Source organism: Carlito syrichta, unplaced genomic scaffold (genome assembly GCF_000164805.1).
Source record: "Carlito syrichta isolate Samal-C Ts95f unplaced genomic scaffold, Tarsius_syrichta-2.0.1 Scaffold302327, whole genome shotgun sequence".
Taxonomy (NCBI): Eukaryota; Metazoa; Chordata; class Mammalia; order Primates; family Tarsiidae; genus Carlito; species Carlito syrichta.
Genome location: NW_007246423.1, coordinates 430,506 through 442,609, shown reverse-complemented (window position 1 = coordinate 442,609; position 12,104 = coordinate 430,506). Strand labels below are relative to the sequence as shown.

At 40.7% G+C, this 12,104-nt stretch overlaps 1 protein-coding gene across 2 annotated transcripts; it reads right to left on the bottom strand.

The window, feature by feature from the left end:
* Nucleotides 1-4,790: 4,790 nt before the first annotated feature.
* Nucleotides 4,791-11,899, bottom strand: VIM (vimentin). Of its 2 annotated transcripts, XM_008056335.1 has the most exons (8): nt 11,826-11,899; nt 8,682-8,777; nt 8,426-8,587; nt 7,860-7,985; nt 6,985-7,205; nt 6,455-6,498; nt 6,002-6,087; nt 4,791-5,153 (listed from the first exon to the last, which is right to left on the bottom strand). In XM_008056335.1, the coding sequence occupies exons 1-8, from the start codon at nt 11,871-11,873 to the stop codon at nt 5,112-5,114; spliced, it is 825 nt and encodes a 274-aa protein (XP_008054526.1). In that variant the 5' UTR covers nt 11,874-11,899; the 3' UTR covers nt 4,791-5,111. The 2 variants fall into 2 exon arrangements, with proteins under 2 accessions (XP_008054526.1, XP_021567177.1); XM_021711502.1 differs by lacking the exon at nt 11,826-11,899 and having other exon boundaries at nt 8,678-8,723.
* Between the last annotated feature and the right edge of the window lie 205 nt (nt 11,900-12,104).

Here is a 12,104-nt window from a genome sequence, read left to right as displayed (position 1 = left end):
TTCTGGGACCAGTCACTGATAACTTCCCTTGTTTGGGCTCTGAGGTCTGATTTTTCAGGTGTTTTCTCTTTGTAATAGTGGAAATTACCTGGGTTCTTCCACTGATTTTTTTCCCCCCTCATTTGTGACAGAGCTCTTTCTTTTATCTTTAGTTCCATTATTCAGTGGCAGTGGGAGAGGATTTCACTTCTGATGTTTGCTTAGTCCTGTATTCTTCCTGATCAGAGTTCTGAATTTGTTCTATTTTGAAATAAAGTTGTGAGTGGGAAACCTGGATGTCTCTTGTAGTTTTGAGAGTTGAATAAGGTGGAGGATGGGGAGCTAGAATTCAGAAACTACTTGCAAAACACAATGTTCACTGATTGTGGTATGGGTTCCCTGAGACCCACTACCCATCACCACTATATGACAATGCAATGGGTACTTGTGTGTACCCCCCTGAGTACAAGATACAGTAACAGCAATGAAGAGAACAGAGAAAATTAGAATGAAATAAGATGGACATAAATTAAAAAAAAAATTAAAAAACACACACAGAACAGCAAAAGCCGAAATCAAAGCAAAGAACAATTAAACACACACACACAGAGACACACCAAAACAAACTGGAAGAACAACAAATCAAAACAAAACAAAACAAGACAGAAAATCAGGAAAACCAAATACACACACACACACACACACACACACACACACATACATATACACACAAAAAACACAAAATGAAAGGAAAAGAAAAAGAGAAAAAAAAGGAATTCAAATCAAACCCTCACACTTATATTCACATATAGTAAACTAGAAACAAAAGAGAACTAAAAAACAAAAACAAAAACAAAACTGAAAGATGAACACTCAGTCATTCACTTATACATGAAAACAGGAAAAAAAGCAAAAGAAAAAAGAAAGGAAAAGAAAAAAGAAAAAGAAAAAAAGGGTGGGGGTGATGCAGATCAAACCCTCACATATACATTCTCGCACAAAGAAAAAATATAAAAACATTAAAAAACCAACTAACAAACAAAAAAGCCTGCCTTCTTGTGGCAGGTTCTGTAATTGTTCCTCTCAGTGGCTCACAGGTAAGCCCCTCTGCTGTCTCCTGCAGAACTTGGCTTCATTCACAATCTCCCCAGTGTCCAGCCCAGGGAAGGAGGAGGGGGCATTAGGAGTGGGTGGAGCTTCAGTCCTCCCTTCCCACTCTCATATGGTCAGGGAGATCCCCTCTGGTGGGAAGGTATGGGATAGTCTCTTCCCCAGGCACTGGTGGGGGGTCGCCCCAGCCAGGCTTATCCTGGAGTAGAGTCCTTCTATCAGGGTTAACATCTAGACTTCTGGGTTCGACCCTCTCAGTCATAGCCCAGCCTTGTGGGTCTGATGTTCAGAGGATTGTTGGAGAGGAGGGGGTTGGGTCAGCCCTGGACACATCACCGATCTTGTTGGAGGTCTTCCTTGTCCTTTTCTGGCCACACCCTTGAATCAGGGTAGAGGGTGGAGCACCTGAGACTCAGCACTAGTCCTGTCACTCCTGGGTTTGTGCTTTCAGGATATTCCCTCTGAGTCACAATCAGCCCCTGAATAGTTGATCTCCTAATCACAGAAATCGGGTCTGTTGCTCCATGGTGAGCAAGCTGGAGCACTTTCCTGCCCTGTTTTCAAGATGGTGGCAGGGTACCTCTTTCTTCTTCTCCATTAGGGCTCTGCCTCTGGGCTCCCTCACTATGCTCCCTCTGTGGCCCTGGCTGCCAGTATCCGCCCAGGTTCCGCAGTTGTGAGGCAGAGTCTGGAGCCAGCAGTCTCTTCTGGCAGCTTCTTCCCAGGAAGGGCTTTGTTGATTTAAAGAAAAAATGATGCTCGGCTTCTGCATGCTGGGAAGCTCTAGGGACCAAGCAGAGCAGCTGCAGCAACAGTCACTTCACCAGGAGAGCCCTGGCCACTTGATCCCAAGTCCCCACTCATACACCCACTTACTCACCGCCACATTCACAAAATTTCCATACACTCACTCACTCACACTGGGACTTGCATAGTCTGACTGTCTGCCACCTTCGTCCTCCCTTCCTTTCCAAAATGATACATTTCTCTTGTTCAGACTACTTTGTGGCATTGTGTTATGGCAGAACTAGCAGGCAAATGTAGACAGCTTCATTTAGCTAAAGTCTGATTGGTTGAAGAGATAGCCTTTTTGTGGACATAGTGTCTGTTGTATTCTTACTGGAAGTTGTCTCGTCTGTTTAGGCTGTTATAACAAAATATCTCATACTCTGTAGCTTATAAACAACAGAAACATTTCTCACAGTTCTGGAGGCTGGGAGTCCATGATCAAAGCACCAGCAGACTCGATGTCTGGTGAGGGCCCACTTCCCTAGTTCATAGATGGTGCCTTCTCACATGGTAGAAGGCATCACTAAGCTCCCTCAGGCCTCTTTTAGAAGGGTACTAATCCCATCCTTGAGGGCTCCACCCTCCTGACTTAATCACTTCCCCAAAGCCCAAGCCCTTTGATCATATTGGGGGTTATGTTTCAACATATCAGTTTAGGGGGACACAAACATTCACACCACGGTTGGAGAGGAAGGCTGTACCCCCTCTCTCCTCCCCCATCACCACACACATGAACTCCTTTAGTCTCATAGCCTTGGAGAAGAGATTTTGCTTTCTTGTTAGGGGCTGGTTGTGGAAGAGTAGTAGATCACCACAACTTAGGCTAAAATCAGACATTCACTTCATTCACCAGCAGCCCCATCCGTCTGTCACTGCTGTAAGAAAACTTAGTAGGACTTTATATTCACATTATTTCCGTGGGTTTTACTGTCCCCTTCGCCACTTTTTTCAGACTCATTCTCCATGCCATCATTTCTTCTCCCCACCCCCTACTTTTTTTTCCATCTCCTTTAATCTTGGATTGATGTTATACATAAAAGAATCAAGCATTAATCTCTGGTTCACCATGGGTGGTGAGAATATAGTTTCCTTTTATGAGTTCCTCAAAGTGAGAGATAAGGAAAACGTTAACATAATTAAAGATAAAAATAAAAAGAAGACTTCAATAGACTTGAATTCCTATGAGACAGGCCTCTGTGAAGCTTTTCATTAGGTCTGATTTCTGACCATCACAGATAAGAGGGGCTGGTTTGTCTTTTCCATTTCAGGGATGTGATCTTTAGAAAGCTGTAAAGAATTTTTAAGGGTGAGGAGTCCACTTGTCTCAATGGGTATGAGCAGAAATCCTTGTTGTTCTGGTTCCTCCCTTCTGGGGAAAAAAGCAGTGGCTTGCTCTTTAAATGTTTTTCTCAAATAATAAAAGATCTTATGTATGAAGAAAGCCAACATGGGCCAGAGTCTTCCCAGAATGACTCTCATCAGAAACGGTGAGATAGAAGTGAAAGAGGAGACATGGGAAATAGAATTAGGAGGCTGGGGTGGAGGACAGAGAAAGAATGGCTGAAGAACAGAAAACAAAAACAAAAAGCAAATTGCAGAAGTTTCTTAAGGGTGCAAAGAAGTGGATGTTCACACTGGTGATACTAATTACTAGCTATTTAACATGTCAGTTGTTTGAATATGGGAGTGGGTGTGAGGGAACAGCCATATCCAAGGAATCCAAGAATGAATACTCTTCTCTATAAGATGATGCTAAGGGTAGAATGACCAGATACCATCTATTGTCCGAACTGGTAGTGTTAACAGTTGTGCTGATACAACAAGAATAAACCAAGGCTGTCCCAAGCAAACCAAGATGCAAAGTCACTCTAAATAATATTATTTCCATGGATTACTTCCATGATTTCCATGGGGTCTTTACACATACAGTGCCATGGTAGCAAAAACAGTGAGAGTCACAGGTAACGTTCCTGCCAATAGCCAGGGCTTTGCACACTATCTGACTATTTCCCTCAGCAACTCGAGAGGCAGATGCAGACAAAAAAAAATTCCAACACTGTCTACCACATTACTCCTGGGAGAGAGGACACAATAATTATATAAGAACCTAGAAAAGTCCAGGGATGTGCTCGAAGAATTTTCACCCCAGTACACAAACCATCACACTCTATTGCCTCCAGGCAATATCCTGTTTATCTAAATTCTATGCTCACAATAGTGTGGCCTATAGGAAGCTTACCATGCAGACATCACTTCATTCTCATTGCTCCAGGTCTTGAAACCTTGTGACATCCACAGCAGCATGAGATTCACACTTACTAATCTCATCTCTCCAGAAGAAAAAGTAGAGAGTTTTGTGTCGAACACTATCCTCCCAACACAAAGGCCTTTAAAATTGTATCTATAGATAGATGTAAATATAGATATCACCTTTATAGGTATATACACAAAAAAGCAGGCCAGTTTCATTTATTAAAGCTGATGAACTTATTCCATTTCTCTGCATCTTGCCAGTGGAAGATGAGCCCTTATGTCTTGGTCATTGCTGTTCACTTTAACTCTCATAGTGGAATTTGTGTTACTCATATAATGTATGTACTAAAGAAAAATATCTTTTAGTTTTAGGAAGTCTATGTACTAAAACTGAAATTTCACATGAGCATGGTGGGCCCAGCTAAGCTCGCTGCATGAGGAGATATCTACCATTCTTTTTATTTATTTTATCATTTAGCATCTCTTTGTAAAATGTTTTAAAAATAACAATTAAACTGACAAAAGTTAAAAACTATACCTTAAGCATAAATAACCTGAATTTATCAATTTAACCTAAATGTGATTTTAATGACAAATTAACCAATAGGCCCAAATAAAGAATTGTTTGGATATTATTTATCAAATAAATATCATACCAAAGAGTTTTTCCAAAGATTTATTGAAGCAGAAACAAGTTGGTCGGATACTTGCTGGAAAAAAAGCAGTTTTAATGGTATTCAAAAATACTTTTTAAAAAGTATTCTAGCACAAGACTTCTTCGTAAACTAGATTATGTTGTAAACGTTTGTCTAAATCTCTTAGGAGTGTCGGTTGTTAAGAACTAGAGTTTATTCCTATTCCAAATCTATCTTGCGCTCCTGAAAAACTGCAGAAAGGCACTTGAAAGCTGTTTCTTTAAGATATGGATTTCTTTTTTATTCTTGCTGGTAATATATTGCTGCACTGTGTGTGTGCAATTTTCATTCAAGATCATCGTGATGCTGAGAAGTTTCATTGATAACCTGTTTAAAAAAAAACAAAACTCAGATGAAATATGATACTACATGCCAAAGATTAAATTTCCCATAAAGCATGGCAAAAAACCCTGCTAAACACACAATTTATTGTACAAGTCGGGAATGTGTGTTGGTTCTGCATGGGTGGCAGCTAAGGACAGATCTATATGCAACACACTCTTCCCCTACAGACAATGTAAGTGTGCAATGAAATGTTGTGACTTACAAAAACAAAACCTTTAAAAAATGTGTGTTTATGAAGGATGCTACAATAATCCCATGCAGCAGTATGAGGAAGCAATTATGATATATTTAAATGTACAGTAAGTACATTTTAAATCTATGTGCAAGGGAAGATGTCATGAAGATTATAATAAATGGCAACCACTTCGTTCCTGGCATAGAGAGGTGACAAGAAACTAATCGATCATATAGATGTACTATATAGACAGATGCGCTTAGGAATCTATACCACAAGTTAGGGGACAGGAGGAGGCCATATGTCCAGGATCAATACATTTCTGGCATTGAAATGACCTAGTGGAATTGTCTAATGATGCTAGTCTAGAAAGTGACTTAAGAAAGTCTTACTCCCATTTCAAATTAAGCACCATAGCAAATCACTAACTTTGGAGTGCAGGAAGCAGATTGCTCTCTCCCATTCACATCCAGAAGCCAATTAATTAGTTGGCTGTGTATATTGCTAAAAGGAGCAGCCTATTCTTTTTTGGTAGGCATGAGTGAAACCTGAACCTCTCAAAAATTTGCCAGCTGTGTATGAGATGCTGACTTACTGATTTAAAAGGATAACAATGCCTATGTGAGATGACTCCATTTTTTTCTTTGATACCAACCTGTCCATCTCTAGTTTCAACTGTCTTAATCAGAAGGGTCCTTTTTGAGTGAGTATCAACCAGAGGGAGTGAATCCAGGTTAGTTTCTGTAGAAATAAACAGGCCAAAGATAAATAAAAATGAATTTTTTTAAAAAAACCAAGTAACCAATTATGATTATTTTTTGCAATTACTTAAAGTGCTACTCTCAAAATAATTCTAGAGTATGTTTTGACACACTTGAACTTCAAGATGAGATGTAGAATACCAAGAGAAAGAAGTAAAATGGAATTTACATGTAACTTAAAACATAGAATTGCCAGAGAGTACTTGGGTTTAAATATGAATATTTCATACAATTTTCTCTTATATGGCTTTTTTTTTTTTAGGTATCATTAAAGAATGACTGCTTTGCCATACACACAATTGTTACAAACTGCTGATATTTTTCAAAAAGGGAAATAAAATGCTTACCCCTCAGGTTCAGGGAGGAAAAGTTTGGAAGAGGCAGCGAAATCCTATAAGCAGATGAAGAAAATCAGTAAAATTGTTGGAGAATAACTTCAACCACAAAGAACAAATAAATGTATACACTTGTTTTCATCAAATAAAAAAAATTTACTCATGTACTTTGTGTACTCATTGACTGGGGATTTGCTTCAGAAGCATTTACCCATGATTTAAATGTCTCGTTAGGACATTTAAAATCTTGTACTACAAGCATTTTCTCCACATGGAGACCAATTGGAGGCATGCTGGCTGGGAAGGCTTTGACAGAGTTGTAGGTTCAAACTCCAGCTCTGCTACTGATGTACTGATGAGCTCTGACTAGGGAAACCACTCACTCTCTCTGAACCTACAGTTCCTCAACTATAAGAAGTGGAAAATAGCTACTTTGAAGAAATGTGTTAAAGGTTAAATGAGACAACGGACTTTAGGTGTGATGACACAGTACCTAGCCAAAGGTAGCCATTAATTCATGCACACAGGTCTGTGTTTCCTACCTGCTCTCCTCGCCTTCCAGCAGCTTCCTGTAGGTGGCAATCTCGATGTCAAGAGCCATCTTGACATTGAGCAAGTCTTGGTATTCACGAAGGTGACGAGCCATTTCTTCCTTCATGTTCTGAATCTCATCCTGCAGGCGGCCAATAGTGTCTTGGTAGTTAGCAGCTTCAACAGCAAAGTTTTCTTCCATTTCACGCATCTGGCGTTCCAGGGACTCATTCTGCAAGAAGTGAGAGAGTCTTCCCATATTACCCAGAAAAACACAGCTATTCCCAGAATCATCTACTATCATTTCCCTTAGTGGTAAATGGTGACTACTCTCATTTTACATGGAGAATAAGAAACCAAGTCTTCCCCACCTGCATTCCCCTCCCTTTTTTTTTGTCAGAGTCCATTCACTCTGTCACCCAGGCTGGAATGCAGTGGCATGATCACACCTCACGTGCAACCTCTACTTCCTGGGCTCAAGTGATCTTCCTGCCTCAGTCTCCCAAGCAGCTGGGACTTTAAGTGTGCATCACCACACCTGGTTAATTTTTTCATTTTTTTTGTAGAGACGAGGTCTCACTATGTTGCCCAGGCTACTATCAAACTCCTGAGCTCAAGCAATCCTCCCACCTCAGTCTCCCAAAGTTCTGGGATTACAGGCGTGGGCCACCATTCTCAGTTCCAAGTCTTTCTTATTAGAAGCTAAGATCTATGTGACCTTAAATCTGTAAGATCTCCATCGAGTGTTTTTAGTCTACCTTGGTAACTCATTTTCTTTGTATTAAAATATAAATTTTTCTCTACCTAATTATGTTTGCATAACATCATGAGCTTGGCCAATAGCATGAGTCATTATTTTCCTCTTGACTGCAGGGCTGGTACTCACAGTTCCTTTAAGGGCATCCACTTCACAGGTGAGGGACTGCACCTGTCTCCGGTACTCGTTGGACTCCTGCTTCGCCTGGCGCAGGGCATCATTGTTCCGGTTAGCAGCCTCAGAGAGGTCAGCAAACTGTCAGGAGGAAAATTAGAAATGCAGATTGCCCACATTCAAGTACATCCTTCTGACTCTCTTAGTTAAAAAATCATAATTCTAACTCGATGTCTTCCAGAATAGTCTCAATTTCTGTTTTAGAAGGCAGAGAAAGAGCAGTGAAATGCTGACATTGACATTTTCAAACAGAATTCACTCTACCGTGCTCATTTAAAAACAACAGAGGTCAAGAGCATGGCATTGGGGCTTACTTGGAAGTAGGGTTAGTGGAAAGGGAGTCTCCTATTCTAAAGGAGGCACTGTGAGTCATGGGATGGTGCAGAAACAAACAAAATACGAAGGAGGACTTAAAGCCAGCTTTTGGCTGAAGCTAAGGATCCTTAGGAATCACAGATTGGGTGGTGTTTTCAGAACACAATACTTTTATTCGGTCTAAGCCACAATGACTGGTTTCGTACCTTGGACTTGTACCATTCTTCTGCCTCCTGAAGGTTTTTGGCAGCCACACTTTCATACTGCTGGCGTACATCACGTAGGGCAGCCGTGAGGTCGGGCTTGGAGACGTCCACATCGATCTGGACATGCTGTTCCTGGATCTGGGCCTGCAGCTCCTGGATTTCCTAAAGAAACAACCCACAGAAGGTCAGTCATGCCCAGTGGGGGTTAGGGGGGCAGCTTCACCCACATTCATTCACTAGAAGTGACTCCACCAACCTCATCATGCAGTTTCTTCAAAAAGGCGATCTCTTCTTGCAAGGATTCCACTTTACGCTCAAGGTCAAGACGTGCCAGAGACGCATTGTCAACATCCTTTTTGGAAAGAAAAAAAAAGACATGAAGGACGCGAAAGTCTATGGCTTATTTCATTTATTCATATTAAATTAACTATATGAACTTAGTCTCTTTACTACAGAAAAGGTGTGGACAGATTTTCATGATTTTGGTATAAGTTTACAAATCATTTAGTACCATAATACATTATGCTTTCTTCTCTTCGTCAATAAACCTGAATTGTGATCCATAGTGTTGTACTCAAGGTGGTGAACTGACAGTTTAAAAATAAATAAATGTTTGGGAGGTTGAGGTGAGTGGATCGCCTGGGCCCGCGGGTTCGAGACCCGCCTGGGCAACTTGGTGAGTCCTCATCTTCACAATAAATCAAAAAATCAGCCAGGCATGGTAGCGCGTGTCTGTAATTCCGGCTACTCGGAAGGCTGAGGCGGAAGGATTGCCGGAGCCCAGCAGGTCGAGGCTGCGGTGGCCGGGAGTGGCCACTGCACTCCAGTCTGGGCGACAGAGTGAGACTCCAACTCAAAAAAAAATAAAAAATAAAAATAAAAAAATAAATAAATGACCACCAACATGATAAACTGCACTTGATCATTACTGAACCCACATTTTACCAGTGACATTTTAAAATTACTTTTCAAATCTAGAAAATTAATACCATAGCACATTGAAGATTTGTTTTGTAATATCATGGTATAACATGATGATAGGGGTGGACCAGATTCCACAACTTCAGGTAGACCTGAATACATGGAAACCGAAACTCATGTTTCTAAAGTTTTAGCTTTTTTTTCTCTTCTCAAACTTTTTGAAATCCATCCTTAGGATCGAAAGCAGATATGTGGTCATCTGAAATCCAGGTTACAAGGTTAGGCTTATATCAAGTAGCAATTCAATACTCCAATTCAGGATGTGCACTGTCAAAGACGCAGTTCAAGAAAAGGAAAGTAAGTGTAACTCAACTATATTGGCTTTGCTTTTTGAGTGGATTTTTCTCCTGAAACTCCCTTGACTCATCCTATAAGGGGGTTTTTATCTTTTTCACTTGCTAAAGTGTCAATTCAGTTATTTAGCCTGTTTCAGAATGACTAGTCAAGCATGCAGATAATGAAACTACTTGTACAATTCTTGCTGATACAGTCCTCTGGAGCTGTCACTATGTGTACGTGCTACATTTCAAATCAGAATAGCAATCTTGCAACTAAGATTTTATTTCCCTCCATGAGATTGTCATGGCGACTGTTTATCTCACAAGCAATAATATTTGCAGAACAGTTTATAGCCTTACACTCTTAAACTGTTGAGATACTTCTATCACCTTTGTGGAAAAATGAGTGAGGAGTGAGTGACAATAAAAACATCAGACTTGAAGAAAACATGCATTTTTGTTTGTTAAGCCATAAAGAGATATAAAAATATATTTTTCTAACTTCTAAGTTTTTTTTAAAAAAAAGCTCAATGATGCATTCTATTAGTACATTGAAAAGAATGAGGAGTTTTACTTAATCACTAAACTGAGGGCATTTTATATTCATATTGTTTTATAGTAACTCACTACTCTGCAGAAAATATTACAAGTATGATGATCATCCAAAGTTCAGGGACTAAAGTGAACCACATATTGCTGTGTTTAAATTAATTTGGCAAATGTATTTCAGCTTCAAAGGGCTATGCTACACTATTCGTTGGAGAATTCTTGGCATGTAATTTCAGTAAGTATTACAGGGAACAAAACTATAAACTACCCCAGGGATCGTCTATTTTGGGATTCCAATTTTAAGTTAAAAATCCTTTAAGTTCATCTAAGTTTGGTGCAAGTTACCTTTTACTTAAAAGTTCATTTTTCAGCCTTACTTTTTTTAAAATGGAGAGAGTGTTTTAAAAATACAATAATCCAATTTTTAAAAAGCCCTTTCAAAATTGTGAGGCATAGCTGTAGCTTTAAGAACTTTTCACATCACATACTTCACAAGTCTGGGCCAGATATTAGATAACGGATGTTAGCAAATACTTGTGTCCAATTAGAACGGTGCTTACATCATAACATATTCAGTAAGAATGTAGCCTGTTGCAAAGCTTCTCTGGGAACACAAAGACTCCTATTATTTCCCTCCAGAGCCATCACACTTGCCAGAACGTCTGTATCCACATTCCATAGTGAAGCCCATAGAAACCATTAATACCTTTCAGCAGAAGGGACAGATGGCTCCTTTTCACCCTTATTAGATCACAAAATAGTTGTGCATAGTGATACTTCCATCAAACTTTAATGCCACAATAGAACTTGTAGAGAAGAAAAGAAACTTGCTGGCTTCATTCCAATTAAAAACTAAGTTTTCTTGATCTCCAACACGCTTCACATTTTAAACTACAGGGTATAACTGTGCTTTTGGGGATCTTATAAAAATGAGACCGCTTAACTTTGGCAAACTACAATCTAAATCAAACTGTAAATGCTGGAAATCAGAAGGTTCATGTGTTGCAAAAATGAAATGGAACATTGTTTCTCTGGGAAAATATCTTGAAACAAAGTAAAAAGTTAAAAGGCTTTCATTATGTCCTAAGGAATGGTTCAGGGGTCCTCACACTTTTAAAACAGGGGGCCAGTTCACTGTCCCTCCGACCCTTGGAGGGGCGGACAATAGTTTAAAAAAAAAACTATGAACAAATTCCTTTTTTTTTTTTTAAACTATAGTCCGTCCCTCCAAGGGTCGGAGGGCCAGTGAACTGGCCCCCTGTTTTAAAAGTGTGAGGACCTCTGGAAGGGATTTTTGTTTTTTGGTTTTTTTTTTTTAAACTATAGTCCGCCCCTCCAAGGGTCGGAGGGACAGTGAACTGGCCCCCTGTTTTAAAAGTGTGAGGACCTCTGGAAGGGATTTTTGTTTTTTGGTTTTGCTTTGGCTTTTAAAATCCAGGGGAGCGCCGATCTGTGGTCTTTCCACCACTAGGGGGCTTTACGCACAGCGGTGAGGGTTTTGCACTTTGGAGACTTGGGTTGAGTAACTTTCAGAGCCGCCTGTGGGTTGGCAGGGTGGGGACGGCGGCTGCGAGTGGGAAGAGTCTACAAACCTGTCTGAAAGATTGCAGGGTGCTCTCGGCTTCCTCTCTCTGAAGCATCTCCTCCTGCAATCTGAAACGGTTGCACATGAACCAAAGGGGAACTGGGAAACCGCCAGGCGCGGGGCGGCCACACCCAGCCACCACGTCGCTCCGCCGCGCGGCAAGAGCCGCCGCGCCACCTCGGCGGGCCGTCCGCTCCTGCGGCTCTTAGACCCGCTGCCCTCGGCAGGATTCCGCGGGACTCGGGCCCCGAGGCCATCACGGTCTCCGCACAGCCCGGCTGGGACA